The 23,194-nt window shown below is 41.6% G+C and overlaps 1 protein-coding gene and 1 long non-coding RNA gene across 7 annotated transcripts in view; one reads left to right on the top strand and one right to left on the bottom strand.

Moving 5' to 3' along the window:
* LOC121293286 overlaps window positions 1–23,194 on the bottom strand; it is an 81,402-nt gene that overhangs the window by 11,397 nt on the left and 46,811 nt on the right. The gene's annotated exons all lie outside the window — the stretch shown is intronic.
* caprin2 (caprin family member 2) overlaps window positions 1–23,194 on the top strand; it is a 77,079-nt gene that overhangs the window by 18,278 nt on the left and 35,607 nt on the right. For 3 of the 6 annotated variants that reach the window (XM_041216181.1, XM_041216177.1, XM_041216179.1), the window contains 7 exons: window positions 1,593–1,671; window positions 12,503–12,561; window positions 14,025–14,132; window positions 15,542–15,655; window positions 20,294–20,428; window positions 22,419–22,581; window positions 22,903–23,091. In XM_041216181.1, coding sequence (XP_041072115.1) covers window positions 1,593–1,671; window positions 12,503–12,561; window positions 14,025–14,132; window positions 15,542–15,655; window positions 20,294–20,428; window positions 22,419–22,581; window positions 22,903–23,091 — 847 coding nt within the window. The remainder of the gene's footprint in view (window positions 1–1,592; window positions 1,672–12,502; window positions 12,562–14,024; window positions 14,133–15,541; window positions 15,656–20,293; window positions 20,429–22,418; window positions 22,582–22,902; window positions 23,092–23,194) is intronic. The other 3 variants (XM_041216178.1, XM_041216174.1, XM_041216180.1) reach the window with 3 other exon arrangements.

Genomic DNA, 23,194 nt, shown 5'->3' with positions numbered 1-23,194 from the left:
CTTGTTAGCAAAACTAAAGCCCATGGGATTAGAGGGACAGTGGCAGCATGGAAAGAATTGAAGGCATAGAATGCAGGGTGGTGGTCAATGGTTGGTTAGTTGCTTTGCAGACTGGAGGGATGTACACAGTGGTGTTCCCTAGGTCTCTTGGGACCCTGTATTTGGGTACACTGAGAATAATTTCAAAGTTTGCGGATGACACTAATGAGAACATAGGCTGGTAAAATGGGAAGATGACTTTTGGTGCAGAGCTGTGCAAAGTGCATCTTGGCAGGAAGAATGAGAAGAGGCTTTTGTGATTAAATGGTAAAATTTGAAACAATGCACAGGTAAGAGACCAGGCTATGTGAACACGGATCTTTGAACTTGGAAAGACAAGTTGAGAAGGCTGGTTAACGAAGTAACAATAATAATGAATTTATAACGGAGGCATAAGTGACTTACTTTGTATTCCTGACCTCCAGCAGTTCAAGGCAGCTGCTATTGCTTTAGGTAATTGGGGGTGGGCAATAAATGCTGGCCTTGGCCAGAGATGCTTGTGTCCCTTGAACGAATTAAAATAGTCATGCTGAGTCTCTACAAAAAGTGGCTGGATCGCATCTGGAATATCATTTGAATTCTGGATGCAATTATAGGAAGGATGTCATGGGGAATGAGAGAGTTGGAGTTGTATCACTTATCAAAGATCATGTGCTGAATGTCACCATGTGTGTTCCATTCTCTTAATAACCAATGTTTTGATAACTTCATACTTGTCACTTGGCCTCTGTTCAAGCCATTGTTTTACAAGTTATCCATGTTTGTTTTGTGTTCAGCTCTGTAGTCTGAATGAATAGCTCTTTTGTGTTCTGTTGTATTAAACAAAACTTGAATGCATCTTGCCACTCAAATCATCTGAATTTCCAGCCAACATAAGTAATATCTTCATATCTATCTGTAATGCCTTGGCACCCACTTGGCTGTAAACCATTTAATCCTTATTCAAATAGATAAAAGCAAAAAAACTGCAGATGCTGGAAATCCAAAACAAAAATACCTGGAAAAACTCAGCAGGTCTGGCAGCATCTGCGGAGAGGAACACAGTTAACGTTTTGAGTCCGTATGACTCTTCATCAGAACTCAGTAAAAATAGAAAAGAGGTGAAATATAAGCTGGTTTAAGGTGGGTTGGGGGGGGGGGGGGGGGGGTGGAAGAGAGACAGGTAGAGCTGGATAGAGGGCCAGTGATAGGTGGAGATAACCAAAAGATGCCATAGACAAAAGGACAAAGAGGTGTTGAAGGTGATGATATTATCTAAGGAATGTGCTAATTAAGTGTAGAAAGCAGGATGAGCAAGGTGGAGGTGAGGTGGGGTTGTGGGGGGTGGGTGGGGTGGAAGGGAAGGGATCGAAATAGGCTAAAAGGTGGATAATTCAAGGTAGGGCCCAAAGCTTGTGTCCATTGCTGCCTTCTAAGGCTTGAGGTTGTCTTAATACTTCCACAAGTGGATTTTTGTAATTCATACATGAATATTATTCTAATCCAAGTGAGGAACATTTTTCATTGTGAGCTCTTTGAAAACTGAATTTTGAACATTTTTATTAAACTCCTAGGATTCTATGTTGGATTCTGACACCCCTTCACAAAGTGCTATTGGATCACAAAAGGCTACAATATCACTCAATGCTGCAGGTATGAAGCTTTTCTTCCTCCCCTCTTAAGATTTATTAACACAGCCATCTGCAGTGCAAGGTAACAGATGTATCCATTCTAATCTAAAGCTATGCTCATTTGTGCTTGGATATCTGAAGTTGAGTTTTGATAAGTTAAAAGAGCTTCAGAGGCATTTTGTTTAAAAATAAAACATTCTTTATGGGGAGTTAACACTTGCTGGCAGACATCTGGTATCAAGAAATTGTGCACTTGAAGTATGTAAGCTTAAGAGTTGGGGGAAGGAGAAAAGCAGAAGGCTCGTGTTTTGAGCATTGGCAGGACCTGCTGTTCTGATCTCCTGGCATACTATCCAATGTCTATATGCTACCCAGCATACAACCTGGATAACATGATTCCAAGTTTTTATGAATTAAGCTGTTAGTTTTTTGTAACTACATGAGATTTAGTAATGGTACAATTTTTGGAGAGTTAAATGCTACAGTTTTCAGGCTGAATATTGTTGAAAAAGAGACATGTCGAAGCTTTTTATCTTGCTCTGGTCAGGACACTTTTTGTATGAGTACCAACATAAGGGAAAACTGCACTTATACTGTATGAGAAGAGTGCTGATTGGTTAGCAAGTGGGCTCTGGTAGGGGGATTTGGCATGGGGAATGCACCAATGATGGTGACTGACAGTTAAGTGCCAAGCATTTTTGAAATTTAAACTAGGCAGCTTGACTACGATTGGTCAAAGCATTTTCCTGAGGAATGAGTCAGCGAATGGCTGTCACTTGTTTAGCTGAAACAGGTGCAATGTGTGTACATGTTCTTTCTGTTTGCAAAGAGCATGACCCTGTATTAATATATTTTGTTTCCAGTATATGCAAATGTGCCACGCTGAGCCTAACTGAGTCTTAAATTGGTTGTCAGTGTAATTCTTAGCAAACTGAGGATTATTTAACAAATGAATCTCATCTAATGTTGGACTCAGCTTTGCAAGCACGGACTGGTTGGGTATGGTCTGTCCTTGCCCGTTGTGAACAGTGGCTGGGACATGCTGTTTGATACAATTTGCCTGTCTTTGGGACTTGTGGCCTACATATCTAGCATTACACTAGCACTAAAATTCATAAACTAAGTTAATCATTTGTGTGATAGGCAGAATGTCTTTTTGGCTTGACAGCAGCATTCTGTTACTGGTGAATACCACTCGTGTCACTACTGCATAACAGTGTGAAACGGCTAGCTTCACTTGCTCACATTTTTGAGATACTAGGCCTTCCAGGCTAATCTGAGTAGACTAGACACTTTTCAGGGCTGAAAGTAACGGCCTTGGGCCTGTTCATGAGTGTGCGTGGTATATAGCACGAAATGATCTGATCAGGGTAGCCTTTATCCTGCAGGATGCCTTTGTGCCCTATTTCAGCATCAAGTTTGCTTGGTGAGTAAATGGCTTGGGCCCTATTTACATGAGACCAATCTTATGGCATGTGGAACTATAAGAATCCCAATATGTGTATTGACCAGTGAAAGTAGGCTTGTGATAGAGAACCCCCAGCAGATTTCTCAACTAGGAGTTTAATAAGGAAAGGGAGTTCATTTGACTGCTCCATTTCAAAGGTGAGTTTGAGCACAAGATGGAGCCCATTAATACATGCAAGGAAATTATTTCATACAGCTGTGGATTTAAATGTAGCAAACATATCATCCACATCAAATATGCAAGGGTTAGGAGGCTAGGTGTCATTCCATCAAAGACATGCTTCTCATGGAACCCAAGAAAGATGTTTGAGAGAGCTGGACCTAGAAGGGACCCCATGGCAATAGCATCTATTTGGGCATACGTTGTGTCGTTAAAACTGAACTCAATTGCATGAGTTGTTGTGTTCGTAAATTCATTGAATACTGATTCAGGTGTGTCTAGGTTGCCATGATCTAGTGCTGCAGCATGACTTTCTATGGCTTAAGTGGAACATTGGTGAATAGGCTAGCAATGAGCACATGGACACAACTTGCATATCGATATGCAAGTCCTGTATGGCCTTTGCAAAATTGATGGATTCCTACACTCTGTGGAAAACTTGTCCAAAACTGCTTGTAGCCATTTGGCTAACTTATGTTGTGCAGAGCCAGCCAATGATAAGATGGGGTGTAAAGGGACTTAACTTGTATCTTTGGGCAGCCTATACATACGTGGACACAGTGAGCTGAGGGCAAACCCTGTCATGTATCACATGGCAGCTCATTGCAGTGCATCTGATAGTTGGTACATGCTAAGGCTCCTTCAACAGCATCTTCCAAACCCACGACTGCTACCATCTAGAAGGATAAGGGCAGCAGATAGATGGAACCACCTGGAAGTTCCTTTCCAAGCCACTTTTCATCTTGACTTGGAAATATATTGCCGTTCCTTCACTGTGCTGGGTCAAAATCTTGGAACCCCCTTGCCCTTCCTTTCTAACAGCATTGTGGGTGTACCTACACCACATGGACTGCAGTGGTTCAAGCAGGCAGCTCACCATCACCCTATGGGCACCTAGGGATGGGCAATAAATGCTGACCCAGACAGTGATGCCCACATCCTGTGAATGAATAAAAAAAAGTTCAGTGAGTTTTTTTAGCTTGCCTTTGAGCAAGACTGTCTGGTCATGTTGAACAGCAGGTCCAATGGATATGAATTTGAACACATCATTAAGAATGGTTTGCATTTTGTTGGTATAGTCACGCTTGTTAAGGTTAACTAGTCTTGTCCCTTTGTCAGGTTTACTGATGTGTATGTCTGGGTTGGCCTTAAGGCTTTGCAACACTAAGACATTGGCGTTGCATATGGAAGTCGAACAGCTTGTTTGGAATCCAGCAATATGCCTGTGCTAGATCAGCTAGGTGCGATTTCAAGGATTCAGTATCTTCAGTGGACGCTGTTTTATGGCAGGATAATTGGGAGTAGAGTTTAAACTTGGCAAATACCCCTTCCTCTTCCCGTTTAATTTGGGTGAAGGCACATCAAAATTGAAACCGTATGTAAGACCAAACTCCTTGCTTCTGAGTACACGGTTAGGAAGATTTGTGTTTAGTGGTGGTGTTAATTGCATTTCCAAACCGCTTCTGCTTAAATGAGTTTATGGTGTGGACGTGTTTCAAATGGGTACTGTTTATGGTGCAGTCATCTATTGAAGCAATATAGCAGAATGAACAGATCAAATCAAAAAGAGATTTGTGCACCTCAGACCAAGCGCAGTGTAGGCATGGTGTATATGAGTAACCCGACTACCAATCTGTTCAATCTCATCTCGCATAAACGCTCGCTCAATCGTGGGAAAGTGTCTCACCTTTAGCATTATCGATTCGTTTGGAAATGAAAACTGGCACAACCTTGGGTTTAATACACTCTTGGAGAAATCCAGTAGATAACTTGCAAATAAGATAACAAGTAAAGCTTTCAGGCTAGTGGATGGATTTAATAAAAGCAAAATGCTGCAGATTTTGTAGATTTGAAAGCATTACGGACAGGAGGGGGGGGGGGCGGTTAATTTAAACAGCACAAGACCATAGGAGCAGAAGTAGGCCATTCTGTCCATTTGAGTCTGTTCTGGCATTCAGTGAGATCATGGCTGATCTAATAATCCTCAACTCCACTTTCCTGCCTTTCCCCATAACCCTTGATTCCCTGACTGATGATTAAAATTCTGTCTATCTCAGCCTTCGATATACTTAACGACCCAGCCCCTATGGTCTCTGCGGTAAAGAAATCCACAGATTCACTACCCTCAGAAGAAATTCCCCCTCATTTGTCTTAAATGGGTGACCTCTTACTCTGAGATTATGCCCTCTGGTCCTAGACTCTCCCACAAGGGGTAACAACCTCTTGGCCCCCGTTAAGCCCCCTAAGAATCTTACATGTTTCAATAAGGTTGCCTCTCATTCTAAACTCCAGAGAGTACAGGCCAACCTACTTCACCTTGCATAAGAAAATTCCTCCATACCCAGAATCAACCTAGAGAACCTTCTCCGGACTGCCTCCAATGCCAGTATATCTTCCCTTAGCTAAGGGGAGCAGAACTATTTAGTACTCTGGGTGTGGTCTAACTAGTGCCTTGTATAGTTTTAGCAAGACTTCCCTATTTTTATACTCCATTCCCTTTGAAATTAACCTCCCATTTTCCCACATTATATTATGTTTGCCAAGTTTTTGACTACTCAAACTATCTATTTCCCTCTGTAGATTTTGTCATCCTCATCACTTACCTTCCCACCTATTTTTGTTGTCCACAGACCTGGTGATAGTACATTCACTTAGCTCATCTAAGTCATTAATATATGTTGTAAATAATTGAGGCCCCAGCACTGTAACACTAGTTACAGGTTGCCATCCTGAAAATGCCCCCCTTATCCCAGCTCTGTTTTCTGTTAGTTGGCCAATCCTCTATCCATGCTAATATATACTACCCCCCAACTGCATGGACTGGCCCTTAAGTAGCCTTGTGTGTGGTACCTTGTCAAGTGCCTTTTGGAAATCCAAAATATTGTGTCCACTGGTTCCTCTTTATCTACCCTGCTTGTTACCACCTCAAAGAATTTTAAAATTTGTCAGGTGTGATTTCCCCTTCATGAAGCCATGCTGATTCTGTTTGATTATATTATGCATTTCTAAATGCATGTCTATTGCATCCTTTATAATAGACTCATAACATTTTCCCAATGACAGAGATGTTAAGCTAACTGGCCTATAATTACCTGTATTTTTTTTGTCTCCCCCCTTTTTGAATAAGGGTGTTACATTGGCAGTTTTCCAATCTTGAGACTTTTCCAGAATCTAAGGATTCTTGGAAGATTTACTACCAGTGCATCTACTATTTGTGTAGCTACTTCCTTTAATATCCTAGGATGCAACTCATCAGGTCTATGGGACTTATTGGCCTTATAGCCCCCCCTACCCTTGGCCCTGTTGCCCCTTGATTATTTAGTATTTTTGGCATCCTATTAGTGCCTTCTACCATGAAGACTGAGGCAAAATATTTATTCAAGCCCTCTGCCATTTCTTGGTTCCCCATTATTATTTCCCCAGCCTCATTCTCTAAGGGGCCTTACGTTCACTGGCCTCTCTTCCTTTTTATATATTTAAAGAAGCTTTTGCTGTCTTGTTTTGTTTATATTAATTGTTTAACGTCAGGTTAATTTCTCCCTCTTTATTATTTTTTGGTCATCTTTTGTTGGTTTTTAAAACTTTCCCAATCCTCTGTCTTACCACTGACCTTTGCCACACTATCTTTAATTTCCTTCGTTATCCATGGTTTGTCTATCCCCTTCCTAGAATCCTTCTTCCTCACTGGGATATATCTTTGTTGTGAGCCATGAACTATTTTCTTAAATGTCTGCCATTGTTCAACACACTTTTCTGCTAACCTCCTTTCCCACTCCACTCCAGCCAACTCTGCCCTCATTCCTTTGTAATTGCCCTTATTTAAGATTGGCACAGTAGTTTCTGACCCAAGTTTCTCACACTCAACATGGTAGAATTTAGCATTCAGTTTATGTCACTGTTTCCTAGGGAATCCTTTACTCCGATCATTTATTAAACCGGCCTCATTACACATTACCTAATCCCTGGTCGGATTCACAACATATTGTTCTAGGAAACTCCTGAATGCACTCTGAATTCTTGCTTGTGGCGACCTCTGCCAGTTTGATTTTTTTCCCAATCTACATGAAGGTTAAAGTCACCCATGATTTAATGTGCTACTTTTTTTTTTGTTTGCCCTCATTATCTCCTAATTTATTCTCGGTCTTACAGTACAGCTACTGTTAGGGGACCTATAGACTACTCCCACCAGTGTTTTCGTCCCCTTGTTATTTCTTAACTCCACCCATATGGATTCTACATCTTCCAATCCAAGATCATTTCTTGCTATTGTACTTATTCCATCTTATACTAACAAAGACACCCCCACCACCCTTTTTATTCCTAACCTGTCCTTTTGAAAAGCCACATATCCCTGAATATTTAGCTCCTAGCTTTGATCTCCTTGTAACACTGTCTCTGTAACGGCTATAAGATCACGCCCACTAACCTCTTTGTGCCGCTAATTCTATTCTGAATACTATGTGCGTTTAAGTAAAGAGCCATTAATTTTGCTTTTTCCCCCTTTGACCCTATTTGCTGCTTTTCTTTTTTGTTTGTACACTCTCTGTCCCTTCCTGTCACACTCTGGGTATCATTACCTAAATAGCTGCCCTGCAATGCCACCATATCCTTTTGCTTCGTTAGCCTACGTATCCCCTCTCCAGAATCCACCCACCCATTTACTTTAAAGCCCTGTACAGCCCTAGTTATTTGATTAGTCGGGGCACTGGTCCCAGCATGGTTCAAGTGAAGCCTATCCTGCTGGAACAGCTCCCTTCTATGCTAGTACTGGTGCCAGTGCACCATTAACTGGAAACTCATTCCTCCCACAGCAATTTTTGAGCCACGCATTTAACTCCTTGACTTTATTTACCCTATTCCAGTTTGCCCATGGCTCAGGTAGTAATCCTGGGATTATTACTTTTTAATTTAGCTCCTAACTGTTCAAATTCTTTCAGCAGAACCTCCTTTTCTAGTGCTATCAATTATCATTGGTACCAACTTGGATGACAACAACTGGATCCTTTCCCTCCCATTCCAAGTTCCTCTCCAGCTCTGAGGACATGTCCTTAACTCTGGGACTGGGCAGCAACACAGCCTTCAGGAGTCTCACTCAAGCTTGCAGGGAACACTGTCTATCCCCCCCCACCCCCCCCCCGCCACTCGTTTCATCCCTCTCCACCTATCTGTAAATAGTTGTTTTTTGATTTGCTTCTGCCTTTATGTGCAGTGGTGTATTTTCCAACCCGTTTTGTTTATGATCCTTTTTTCCATAAATAACCCCACAGCAAACTCTAGAATGGAAGAACTCAAAGGGTTAGTTTATTTGCATGCACAAAACATGGGGTTGGGGTCAGAACATTGTCTCCTTTTGCATTCATGCAGCATGAGGGATAGAGAAAATAGATTTACAGTGCACAGACATCAGAAAATTTTTTAGGTGGGTTGCAGAGTCCTGAATCAAAGTCCAATGAGGTATTCCTTGACCAAGGTCAGTGAGCAGAAAACTGATGGCGGATAATTCACTTTTCCAGTCGTGTTAACTTCACAATGAGGCATGCAGAGATGAATCGGTCTGTAGGTTTTCTGATAGAAGTAGTGTAGATGGGGCCAGGTGTCCAACTTGTTTAGATGGTAAAATAGCAGACTGGGCCTTTGCAGTTCAGAAAGACAATATTACTGATTCCCTAAGTCCGAGGTCCATGTCGCATGACACCCACTTGCCACTCTGGCGTTGAGGGATGTGTATTGTCTGGGTCCCTGGGGTTTAATGTCCCAACCATTAAGAATTGAAAAGAAGGTTGCAGGGTCCTTTGTCTTAGCAGATGAGCAGCTCCTTGTTGGCCAGCCTGGGTTATGAAAATGCACATGGCCTTTGTACCATCTAACTAATTCTTTGTGGGCTGCACGGACCTAATTCAGAGATAATGGGCAGAATCGCCCCAGATTTTCTCTAATTATAGTAGTGGGCAGGTAAAATGACGTTTTACCCGCCATCTGAAATGGTGGCTTCTCATGCTGTAACGTCTCAAACCTGCTGCATTAATTATGCATTCCCAGAAAACATGCTGTTTGGGAGGCAGGCTCTAATTTGCCCACCACGTTGTTGCTTCATCATGTTGTGCGCCACATTAAGTATAGCCATGCGCACACCTCTGCTTCCGGCCCAGGAATGCTGCAAATAGGACATGGTCCCTAAAGGAAAGACTGCAGCCCCCAGGTTTAGTGCTGTGTCACCCGAGTGCTTTCTCTGGACACTGGAGGTCCGTCGTGATGTCCTCTGCTCCCACTCTGGCCACAGGAGGGGCAGCAACATTATCACTGGCTTGGTAGGCGATGGCAGAGCCAATGTTGCACAGAAGAGGTTGGCCATCCAGGGTAAGGCAACCATCTCATCACTCTAAACACTCTCACTCAAGCCTGTCGCACAATCACTGGCATCTTTCTCACTGCCAGCTAAAGGAGCATTACCACTTGCTCTTCCACACACACAAACACACACACACCCTCACATCTCCATCATCTGGTCTCATCTCTTCTGGAGACTGCCTCCTCAGCCCTCACCATCTTGAGGCCACTTGCACAGATCAACTTGCGCCCCCACACAAATCTTGGGATACCCCCTTCCCTCCAGTACAGCCCAAGCCCTGCAGCTGTACAAAGCCACCCCTGCCTTATGGCTGATCTGGTAGGTAGGGACCTGCCAGTGGTGTTGTCTGCAAAGCCCAGTGCTGATGATTCCAAGTGCTGCCCAAAGCAAGATAGGCAAACAAACCTCCAGGTCCCAAGTGAAGTGCACTTGGTGAGCTGCACTGCCGCTTGTGCTGTTGTGAAACATGTTGGCGTACGATCCGGAGGGGGTGGAAGGGAATGAATACAGCAGGCTAGCCTTATGATATGCAAACGTAGTACGAGGTTCCTGTCATCTGATGGCAGGTAATGCTGCTTGCTATCGGTGGGCTGGGCGGACAATCGCAAACTGGTTTCATGGTGTCGTGAAACTGATTTTGGCCTTCCTACCACACTGCTCTCACTGCCTGGCGCCAGCGGGCACAGATTCTTCCACCAAAAGAGTTTCACTGCTGTTTTTGTTCAAGGATCACAGACCTGGTCAACCATTTGGGTCTTTGTTCAGTTTGAAATTTTTAAAGATGGCAATGAGCATTTCTCTAGTTTATAAAAAAATATATACAGGGCGAGGTCTTTAGCCCCTCTCAAATGGAGGGTGCTGGAAAAACACAAGAAGTCTGGCAGCATATATGACGATGGAAAACTGAGTGGATCTGGCTTTTTATCCTTCTGTGATCAGACCAAGCCTTTGATTTTTATTGAGATACAAGTTGGAGACTAATTTGGGATGAAGATATAATTGGGGAAACACCCCTCAGCCCCATTTTTAAAAAGCTTAAAGAGGAACATTTTTGTTTGATTCCTAATCATGTATTTGTGCTTGCCAGTAAGTGTACAGCCAGAGGAGGTCCAGGAGATGGATTTGCTTTGATCTTTAGTTGCTGCAGGCTGCTGATGTCCATGTGACTGAGGATGGAACAGTTGGATGTGATTTTTTGCTTTAATATTTTGGATTTTTTATTTTACTCATGGGATGTGGGTGTCACTGGCTTGAGAAGGTGATGGTGAGCTTCTGCCTTGCACTGCTGCAGTCCCTGTGGTGTAGGTACACCCATAGTGCTGTTAAGGAGGGAATTCTAGAATACTTGGGGAGCCCGAGTGCAACCACATGGCCCTTTACAGATCAGAGTTGTAATATTTTTAAAAATGCAGTATTTATTCTCTACGTTAAATATGGCTTTCGAGGACTTTTTATATTTACACTCCTTTCTGACACACATTTTGCTCCTAGCCTTCCCAATACCTAATTTTGTTTAAATATCTATGGCTTAATCCCTTTGTCTCAAACTTCTTCTGCCCCTGCCAGACCTCGACATTCCCCTGACTGGCCTCTCCTTGTATATAACCCTTTGGCTGTGCCTTTTTACAACTTTGGGCTGCATGTTTTAGAATTCCCTCCTCCATCTCCTAAGAACCTCATTTTTAAAATGAACCTTCTGTCTAAGCTCTTGGTCAAATTTTGTTAACAGTATAATCTCGATGCTTCAATATTGATGTTATGAATAAGTCTTCCAAAGCGCAACTCCTGCATAGTGGGTACTACTTAATAATCATCATTGTCCCATAACAAGTTGACTAATAAGGCATCGGTCAGCCTATTTTTTTCCCTCCAATTAAAGAATGCATTTTGTATTGCCTTTTGAAGCTTAACAATTTTTATTCTTGATTGTTAGATCTCAGAAGGAAAAGGTACATTATTGGATTGCAATGCTATTTTTGTAGTGAGTGCGTGTAGAGTACATTTGCTAATGGTCTCCATTCATCAAACACGATCTGATGCATCTTGAATTTATGCACTGATTTGCACATAGGATTAAATTCTTAACTTCAAACAAAACAATATTCATTGTGAATCTCACACTCGTAATATTTGAAGCATACTTAACTTGTTCCCTTTAAACAGCTTGAGTAACTGCGTAAACAATGCAGTGGATGCATTGGGAGTGCTGGACACACTGAACCACATTATATATCTACCCAATGTATCATGCCTTCTGTATGCTGGAGGAAGAAAATCATTGCCTCTACATGATCTTTTCATGATCTCTGTCTCAGTACTTCACAACAAAGGAACTTTTTTTTGAAGAAGAACTGAAATACAGCAGTTGCTGAAAATTTTGAAAAACAAAATGCTGAAAGTACTCTGCAGGTCTGGCAGGTCCCGAGCAGTACTTCCAGCATTTTGTTGTTTCAACTAATTTTGAAGTGTAGACTCGAGGAAATAGTCAGTTTTTGCACAACAAGGTTCAATACATTGTCATTTTTAAATTGTGTTGGTTGAAGAACAAATATTGGCCAAGACGCTAGGAGAACTTGCCTGCTTAAGTGTCTTGGTTTCTTTCTACAGTGACTGTGAAGACAAACATTTAACATGCTGTCAGACACTACAGAGGAGATAAGCTTAGATTGTGCTCCAGTCTCTGGAGTATGCAGATTGAATTTGAATTTGGCATTGCTGCTTCATTCACTTTTTTTCCCCACACCTCGCTATTCCCTTGAGTCTCTAAGCTGGAGTAAACTTTTTTGCTCATGACTCCACATGGGCTTCCCCATTTCTGTTGGACAGTTTCCTTGTTGTCCACTGTGCCAGCCAGTTTAATGTGTTTTTCTTGATTAGTTCCAAAACAACAACAGAAGCAACAAACCAAGACTGAAATCATTCCATCCCCATCCAAGGTAAGAACAAACTTTTTACATTTGGTTAGTAGTGTGAAAGGCTGTTAAGTGGCTCAGTGACACTTGTTCCAAGTCTTTGACTGATGTAACTCTGTGGATACTGAGTGTGGGTACTCCTGCCCCTGCATTGGGACTTGGGGAATTTTTAGTTCTAGTTTCCTAATTGGTGAAAGCTACTGCTGGAGGGTATTTTGATCAGATTGTGATTGGGAATTGAATAGCTTATTCAGGAAGGAGGTAGTTTGTTTTAAGCTTGACATTAAATTGCTGCAGTGAGCTCCCTCCCATTTAGCCTACAAGTGCATAACTAACAATTGGCCAATTGGGTGGACTACTAAACTGAACTTGATAGTGCCATGAGTGTTTATAGTATGGAAGTTCCTTTTTACATCTTGGGAGCAGCTATTGTAATGGCTTTTAATTTGAATAAACCAGAATTGCGTGACCTCTTCCTGGAGATGGCTGGTTGACTTCTGAGATGAGATTTGACTTCACTGGTGCCCCTCTGCTATTGGGTCTTGATGTCAGCTTGGTACTTCGAAGGTCTGCAATAGCAAACTCGAGCTAAAATTGGCAAATTGCTGTCTTTCTATATATCGCTCGGTTGAAGGACAGTTTTCCCCATTTTAAACAGTTGAAAGTGTTTTTAATTTGGGGTTGGGGGGGAATCTTGACTCTGGTTCTTCTTGTGAAAGTTAAGATTACTGTTTTAAAATTAAAAGTTTGGTTGTTTGCAGTTCACTGCCAATATGTGATACAATAACTGGGCACTGCAGTTCAATTGCCTAATTTTAGGTAATCAATTTTGATGTAAATGTCACATCTGCTTGTCACCTGGTTTAGTGTCTTCTGAATTTATAGAATTTAACAGCATCATTTCAATCCATACTAGCCCTTGAGCTATCCACTATCCCTTTATTCCCATAATCTTTTGAAAATATTTTTGATTTGGCTCCCTGAAAATCTTTGTAGATTTTGCTTCTGCCACTTGCTTTATTTAGAGGGCATAAAATTTTTTTAGTTCCCGACTATCCAGCCACAACCATAGAAAATTGTCCCAATTTATTTTAATTCATCAAAATATCTAGTTGTTGCGACAATTGCCCTCATGTTTCACATTGCTCCTTTCCTAGTTGGAGCAAGAGCAATTTTGGGGAAATGGCTGTGTCGCCTTCCCAATGACAAACTCTACAGACTCTTACCACTGCATGTGGCAAATAGTATACCTACGAGGCTAGCCACCATACTTTCACAAGTGACTGAACAGAGTAGGAAATGAACATCAGATTTTTGTCTGGGGTGTGTAGCTGTCACTGCAGACTAGTCCAGAGTGTTGGAAAGATGTTTAATGGGAACCATATTACTGGATAACAGAGAACCTATTTAATTAATTTTTTTGGTGCTTTTTTTTACTTTGTCACGCCCTTGCTTGAAAAGGACTAAATGTCTCTACCCTTTTGCAGCCGGCTTCAGAATTGAGCGTCCTTTCTAATATTGGGGGTAGTTCAGGTTCGGATGACCAGTCTTCGCTATCTGGTTCCACAACTGACCTTTCAGGGCAAACAGCACAGGTAAGATAATGTAATTGACTTTCTTGCCTATCCTATCACAAATTCAGGACTACTGTAGATACAAAACTGTCCCTGCTTATGACATGACTTGTTCCTCTCTACTGTCTGAACACTAGCCTTGTGCTTTAAACTCTATTTTTGTTCTTTTTGTGGCAGATTTTAAAAAATCTTATTGCCAAATTGTTTTACTATGTAATGGAACAACCACTTCACAACAAGTCTTCCCTCCTGTCAACAAATGAAATGTTCAGTATTGCTACCTTTATTTCCTTCACTGGGAGGAAGGCTATACTTGGCTTCATGTGATGCATCTTCAGTGACAGAGCAGTGAGCTGGTGACTTGGGGAATGGATGAGATGGAGGGAAACCATTTAGCCGATCGAGCCCAGTTGAACTGCTCTTACCCTCCACCCCCTCCCACCCCTACACCAATTCCTAGCTGTGCACAATATAATGGGTTTCATCCAATAACATTGTTTAAAAATGAAAGACATTTCCTTACCATTTTTCATTGAATCAAATCAAAGATGACTATCTATTTGTGTTCTATAAATTTGGTTGGATTGTCATAATGAAATGGCTTAAACTACTTGTCTTGTAGCATTTGATGATCTGTTGGTGCTTGATATTTAATGCACCCAACCAAGTATTAGTAGACCTTTGTATGAAGATTTTAATTAGCTGAACAGCATTGTAAGAGGGGGGGATGAGAGGGTTATTCAAGGAACATTTATTTGAAGCGTAGCCACCAATAAATTTTCTATTGAAGAAATAAATCTTCTAGTAGCTGCTGGTTCTTCAAACCCTTTGGTTCTGTTGAGGTATTATATCTTGGAGCAGGAGCAATCATTCTAAAATGGCTGATGCTTTTGAGCCTTATCACTTATTTTTCCCTGTTGGTACTGGGTACTGAACCCTACACTTAGTGATATAAAACCGAAAATGCTGGAAACTCAGATCTGGCAGCATCTGTGCAGAAAGAACGTGTTTCAAGTCCTTATGACTCTTCAGAGCTACTTGATGAGCCTGCTCCACTGGTAATCTGCACAGTTGCTTTCAGCAGGATATGTTGCACACATCTGCAGAATAATTCCTGATAGCATCTCCTTGCTATTGGCTGTAGTAACAGATTTTGCATATTTAAAGGGAGGCAGTAATGTCACTGACTATCCTTCTTGAGGGTAGAAGAAATATGTTGCAGTTTGCCTTTTTAAAGATTAAGATTTAGTATCATGTCAGGATGGATGGTTGACCTTGTACTTACTGCTTCTCACCCAAAGTGAGCAAGCTCACTGAAGGCACAAAAGTCCAGATCTGGCCAAGTTACTAAGCTTGTTGATGTAACAAATTGTGGTTGAAGACTACAGTAATGAAAAATGACTAGCTTTGACTCTTGTCTCTATCCCTAGAATTCGGCTGCATGCAATTCAGAAAGTGAAGCATACATTCCGCCACCACAGATATACCAAACGAGCACACCCATTAGTGAATCTTTAACACAAAAGTCCCTGGAGACACATCAGGTGAGTGTTTTTGTGGTTTGACTACCTGAAGTACAAAGACTTTTTTCTACAGTCCAGCCTTTATGTAGTCTGAGATTGGTCTGCCAAACCTTGGGTGTGTTGAGTAAATTCTGGTTTTAAATATTTTGGGGAAAAGATTGTTTCTTATTCATTGACGTATTGTAAAACTCCTTGGGTAGATTGGTGGGGGGGAAATGCATTTGTGAGGACCTCCACCTTTTGAATTTCTAATTCCTGTGCAGATCTCAAAATTTGGAGCTGAAAGATTACCTGGGGAGGAGTTAACATGGATTTCTCCTTTTCCTGTATGAAATGGAGGCAGTAAATATAGTTCATGTCTTGTGTACATTACATTCTAGAATGATTGGTTATGACTGGCTTGCTTGGTGATTTCATGTAAGCTTCTAGTTCTTTGTTTTTATTGCTAATGGATTTGTAATTGCTAAGGGTTGGTGAGAAAATATATAAATATGTTGGGCACGAGGCATTTGGCGTCCAGTGTATTTGCACAAGTTTTTCTTTGAGATAGTTGAATGACCAGATGGAACTTTTTTCACACTGAGACCCTGATTAATTTCATATGGCTAGTTCCATTTAAGCTGGATCACCTCATTGCAATAAGTTGCTTGGTTGTGTTTTGGATAACCTCACTCCAATACTTGTAAATCTAATTTGATTTAGTCTTCTCAGTCTTCTTATAACGAAGACATTATTTGTAGCCTTTGGTGGGCAGGATGTTCTCCTCCAGAGAAAAATTTCCATTTATGGTACCATTGACAATACACCTAAGATGCAGTGGATTTCCTTCTCTGCCCTGAACTTCAGAAGACTTGAGTCACAAAACTGAGCTCTAATTAAGGAGTGTTTTGTATTGATGAAAAAGACCTGCTGTTTAAGCTTTTCATCTTGCATTCAAGTCAGATCGCAAGATTACCAACAGTAAAGGGAACAATTTAAACAGCATGAGAAGGGTGTTGCTTGTTTGGCAAGTGAACGCCATGGTGGAGGTGTTGCCATGGAGAATGCAGCAGGGAACTGTTTTGCTTTTGTTCAAATTCAAACCAGGCAGGTTGACTCTGGTCATGGCATTGCCATGGGGAATGAATCAGGGAATGGCTGTCCTCAAGCTCTTGTTTTTTGAAAAAAAGCACAATGTGTGGACATGCTCCATCTGTCTGCAAAGGACAAAGCCTGTATGAGAATATCTGTAGCTTCTAGCACACCTAAGTGAGCCACACCAGGCCTGACTATCTTAAATTAGTTTTCAGTGTAATTCTTAGCACAATCAGGATTGTTTGTTTTAGCAAATGTTGCCTGGCTGTAGAATCACATCTAATGCTGGACACTATTTCAAGTTTTGCGAGCACAGGCTGGTTGGGTACAGTCAGTACTTTGCCTGTTGCAAACAGCTGAAGGTACGTACTGTTTGATCTGTCAGTCATTGGGACATACAGCATACATATCTAGCATCACACTGGCACAGAGATTCATACACCACATTAATCATGTGTGTGATAGGCAGAATGTCTTTTTGGCTTGACAGCAGCATCCTGTTAGTGAAGAATACCACTTGTTGCTACTGCATAGTTGGTGTGAAATGGCTAGCTTCACCTGTCTCAAATTTTGAGCCACTTTACCCTTCCAGGGTATTTTGAGGTAGACTCCGAAAAGTGCTTCCATTGTTCACTGTCATGCAAACTCAATGGTCTGATCAGGGTAGCCATTATCCCATGGGGTGGCTTTTATGTGCTCTATTTCAGTATTAAGCTTGCACAATGAGCAGATGGCTCGGGCCCTATTTGAGATTGCCAGTAAAGCCAATCTTAACGTGTGAAACTAAGAATCCCAACATGTCTATTGACCAGTGAAGGTAGACTTGCGGTAGAAAGTAGTGGAGAACCCCCTGGCAGATTTCTCAACAATCACCATTGAGGAAAAGGAGCTCACTAACTGCTCCATTTCAAAGGTGAACTTGAGTGCAGGATGGAACGCCTTAAGGTTGGAACGCCTTAAGGTATGTAAGTTCTTGCATGCAGCTGTGGATTCAAATATAGAAAATGTCATCTACATTGGAAATATGCAAGGGGTAGGATGTTAGGTGTCATTCCATCAAGGTGTATTTCTTGTGCAAGCCAACAAATGTTTGAGCCATTCCCTGGTTTATTCTCCATGGCAATGCCTGGACAAGAGTCAACCTGTCTGATTTTGAATTTGAACAAAAACTTGGCAGTTAACTGTTCCCTGCTGCATTCTCCATGGTAATGTCTCTACCAATCAGTCCACTTGCCAATCAATGAGTGTACTCTTCTTATGCAGTATAAATTGTTCCTTTTATGCTGGTAATCTTGCAGCCTGTCCTGATGAATGCAAGGCAAAAAGCTTAGACAGCATGTGGTGGTGGTGGTGTTTATTTTTAAGCAATACTCCGCTCTTTACTATCAAACAACTATTGGTATAACTGTGGCAGACGGTTTTGTGCTCAGGTTCTATGCTTGGTTATAAAGAAAAGGAGAGTTGGATTGTCTTTTTTTTGTCATTCATGGGATGTTGACATCATTGGCAAGACCAGCATTTATTGTTTATCCATAGTTGCCCTTGAAGTTGCTGGTTGCCTTGAGCTACATAAGTAAATGTGAGTGTACACCCTTGGTTTTTTTGGGAGGACACTTTTGATTTGGCAACGGTGAAGGAATAGTGATATAGTTAAGTCAGGATGGTGTTGCTCACAGGGGAACTTGCAGGTGGTGGTGGTGCTCCCAAGCACCTGCTCCCATTCCTCTTCTGGTGATAGAGGTTATGGGTTTGGAAGGTCCTGTTGAAGGAGCCTTGGTGAATTTCTGCAGTGCATCTTGTGGATGGTACACATTGCAGCCACTGTGCATTGGAGGGAGTGAATGTTAAAGGTGGATGGGGTGCCAGTCAAGCAGGCTGCCTTGACGTCAAGGTTCTTATGTGGTTGGAGCTGCACTCATCCAGGCAAAAGGAGAGTATTCCATCACACTCCTTGCTTGGGCCTTGTAGATGATGATGGGCAGACTTTGGAGTCACTAGGTGAATTCCTCAGAGAATTCCCAACCTCTGACCTGTTCTCATAGCCACAGTACTTGGATGGCTGGTGCAGTTCAGTTGTTTGTCAGTGATGACTACCAGGATGTTGGGGGATTTTGTGATGGCAGTGCATCTTGTTGGAGATGGTCATTGTCTGGTGGTGCGATTGTTAATTCACTTGGGACTTTTACAGCTGCTAAAGAAGGTTTAGCTGCATTGATGTTGGACTTATAATATTCTACACACTTAGGTGGTGATCTTAATGAGGGCCAAGTCTGCCTCTATTTGGCAGTCTCGCACTGCAGTCATTGAGTGGGCTTGGTCATGGCAGTGGGACTCCATTGGGTAAAGGGTGAGGCACCTCTTCACCTGGCAACAAGAAAATCTGGCGGCCTCAACACCTTTGGTCCTGACACCGGCTGTGGTAGAATTGCCACTGGCAGGAGTTGGCCAGTTAGGGCCTCAGTTGACCCACTGGCAAGCAGACCACAAATGCCTGCCCACTGCAGGTAAAAATACTGGCGGTGGGTAGGCAGTGAGTGCAATGTCATGACATGGCACCAAATTTCATACATGCCCTTGGAGGCATAAAATTCCAGCCTTGAATTCCTATTGAGGGTGGCTTGTTTAACTGTCATCCCTTGCATTGCACTAGGAAATAAATAGCAGTATGAATTCCAGTTCTGACTCTAGCATCACCATTTTGTTCTCTCACTGAGGATTCAGAAGGCTGTAATATGAAAAGACAATTGGTATGTGCAGGGGATCAAATGCTGCTTCTGAGAGAATGAACTGGCTATTGTGCTAAAGCATTTCCTTCTCTGACAGGATAATTTTGCACTTATGTCGTGATGCACTGTGTTCATCTACAATGGTCTTTATCTATTTGGAATAGTATTTCATGTATATTATTCAGGAATGGTGTGGTGACAGGGAAAGGGTGTAGTTTTTGAATCCATCCACCAGGCATAACAATGTGTTAATTTTCATGAACCTTTTTCTGTCTTTGCAAGTTGAGAATTTTGGTTCTGACGAGCTATGCACAGCAATTACTAAATATTGTCCAAAGTAGCCAACCTGAGATTCCCCATAGATTCCAGCATTTTTCTCCCCTTTGCACTGCTTGTAACAAATCTGCTGTTACTTGTGTTTGGACACCATGAAAAGGAGTCAGTCTTGGGTAAGGGGTTTTTCATAAGCAATGACCCAGATAGCTTGAGGAATCTTGAACTAGTGAGTCTTGATTGAACTTTCTGCTCCTGTGGAATATTTGTATTACTTGGGAGATGAAAATTGTCAGAAGCTTCATGTTCATTCCCCTTGCTCCCGTATTAACAGTATTGGAGTCTGGCAAAACTGCTCAAATTTGTCTTTTTAAAACCTGACTGAGCATTAAATTAGCGTCCTGATTGCTTGTAGTCAGCATGCATTTGCTTCTAGCACTGTGGTGACTAATGATTTTGTGCTGTTTGAAAATGCTGACTTCTGGCAGCCAGGCTTAAGTGTGGATTTGAAACCACTTTTTTATTGTGGCATCTGTTTGTTGAGTGATGATTCCTTGTCGAGTGATTCCTTGTGTATCAATTCCAGGTGACTGCTCTGCCTAACAGCCAGACTGCCTCAAGCACAGCAATAACTCCAGCATCCCAAGGCCGGGTACTCCAGACTCCAGTAAGCAATTCTCCAGTTAGCATGAAGACCACACCCTTTCAGGCTATGCAGACTGTGAGTGGCCGAGACTGGTTTTAACTTGGACAGATTGCTGTCCTTTTTCTTGCTGTCTTTGCATAGACATTTGGAATTATTGCCTTGGAGGGAATGGTGGTTTCCATCTATTGAACCCTTCTGGAGGTACCTGTTCTACAAATGGAATTTGTTGGAAGGGGTTTGAGGCAATTGCATAAATCAATATATATGGCATGTGCTCTTGCTTTGGCTGAGTTGGCATGACCTGCTTCCAATTTGACAGTATAGGAATGCATTTCCATGTCTCAACACTTAACACCTTAAAAACGAATAGTAAATTGATCTATTGTCCATCGTTTCTATTTGGAATAAGCACAAGTAGGTTTCAAGAACAGTTTGCTGACCTGATGGTGATCAATCTCCTGATGGCCATTGACCTTTTGAAAATAACTGAGTCTTCAATAGAGAGAGAGGATGCTGCATGCGATGGAGGAAATTGGGCTTTAAGAAGCTTTTTGGGAGTAATGAAACAAAAGTAATTTTGGGAAGGTTAGTATCTGTAAGTGGCACTCCTGTGGCCTCAGCAGAGCAAGTGATGTTCAGTATTTCTTGAGGGTATTTGCTGACCCGTTCACATTGGAGGCAGGGAAAAACTTTAGCTTTTTTCAGATCGCTATGTCTGTCCTGGTGTGATGGAGTTAATCAGTTTGTAACCTTCATTTTCAATGACTAGCTCTGAATTTGTTTTTCTTAAAATCTCATGTCCTTTTTTTTAAACTTCAACCACCATTTTTTTTTTTCTTCAACCCTCTCTCAAGTCACTAATTTCTCTGGTTTTTTGCCCGTTAGCATCCAATATTGAAGTGTGGCCACTTGATCGGTTGAGCTATTTAAACATGTAAAAAACCGTTTTGAGCTATATGCCTCTTCTGTAGGCTTAAAAGTCTAACTTCATCCAGTTGTTTCCATTTGATGGACTAACTGTTTTCGTACACACTATTTGCACCAGCACTTAAGATACCAAATTGGGCATTCTTGGATTAGCATTTTTTATTGTACTGATTCTTTTTGATTTAATTTCCCTAATGGTTTTGAGGCTTACTGCTAATGGCAGCTAAAAAGTGTGAACCAGGGACCCAGAAGAGATCTTGGACTATTCTGGCAATTCACTGCCTGTACAGGAGCTTTGCCCATTGCTGGTGGACTTGAATCTGTCAGTGCCAATATCTTTAGTGCTTGCCAAACCATGACCACGTTGTAAATGTTAGTGTATTGGAAGTTGTTTAGACCCCCATCTGCTACCTGAAGCTTGAAACAAATCTCAAAGCCCTGCCTAACTGAAGGCTCTAGAGAGGCCCAGAAGTGGGAAATGTGTACCTTTTTTAAATGCCATGCACAAATTGCATTGTAAAATTACCCAAACTTCCAGGGGTGCAGAACTTTGGATGTGGAGGGTATGTTGTTGTCCTAAGGCCCTTCACTTGAATCCCAGTAGAACCATTGTAGATTTGGAGAAACTCCTGTAGCAACTGGCTATAATTGTGGGAGTAGACTTATGGCTTACGGTACCAACATTGTTTTCTGTCCTGGGCCTAGATTGCTCTTTAACAGATGTGTGTGTTGTTTAGCCTTTCTGAAACTCACTTCATTTCCAATATTGGCCTACATTAAATTGAAACTCCATTGATTTTGCAGTCATGAGAACCCAAGGCTACATCTAAGTTTATTCTGAAGAAATTATGGTTATATGTTTATAGGTGACTTCCTTGACAAGTACATTCTTCCACTTGAATTTATCACTCCCTATTTTTGGAAATCCATTGGAGTTCCTGGTAACACTGATACTACATTTTTTATTCTTTCATAGGATGAAAAGTTGGTGGCTAGGCTAGCATTTGTTGTCCATCCTTAATTGCCCTTGAAGGTTGAAATATTGGCCAGTCACAATCAGCCTCTTGAACTATAAGTGCAAAATACAATAATATATAGTGAAAGGAATGAAAATGTAACTTTCGTCATTGCCTTGCAGGTGTTCAATGTGAATGCCCCTCTGCCTCCAAGAAGTGAACAGGAAGTGAAATCTGATGCTCCATATTCCCCTGCCTTTAATCAAAGTTTGATAACGGCTAGTACTCAAACTCCACCTCAGCCTGTGTCTCTGCAAAATGCACTGACACAAGATGCTTTAACAGGTATTAAGATGTTAGATATATTTGTGAATGGTACTGCTATCTGAAATGTACATTAACATGTTTTTTAAAAAAATACCCTTTGGGCCTAGCTTGTAGTCGCTGCATGGAATAATGGTGAGAAATTTAGTTTTCTTTGGCTAAGAGCATGTAAGAAGGAAAGCTTTTAATGCTGTAGTTAAATCATTTTGCTCAAGTAAAGCTGTAGATCAAAAATTGTGCGTATTTAGAGATGCCTGGCGATTTTATTGTTTGCAATTTGGAGCTACTAAGGTTTTATACTTGAACGCTGTTTAAACTAACCTTGGCTTTGTTTCTGATCAGAAGAAACCACACCTGTTGCCAATGGGACCCCAGTTTTTCTACCCCACAGTCAGCAAAACAGTACTTTGTCAAGACCAAACCAAGCCTATTTTGGGAGCAGAGGTGCTGTTCGGGGAGCTGCACGAGGTGGTAGAGGAATTGCTAATGCATACCGTGGTTCTAGCAATGGATATAAAGGTGTACAAATAGGTACAGTATCAAGTCTTTTAAGTGTGGCATAAAATGGCTATTTCATAGGCAGTTATCCTAGTTTTCATAAAGTACCAATTCATCGTTTGGTAGTACAGGACTT

The sequence above is a fragment of the Carcharodon carcharias genome, chromosome 21 (assembly GCF_017639515.1).
Source record: "Carcharodon carcharias isolate sCarCar2 chromosome 21, sCarCar2.pri, whole genome shotgun sequence".
Taxonomy (NCBI): Eukaryota; Metazoa; Chordata; class Chondrichthyes; order Lamniformes; family Lamnidae; genus Carcharodon; species Carcharodon carcharias.
This window is presented reverse-complemented; position numbering and strand designations above follow the sequence as displayed.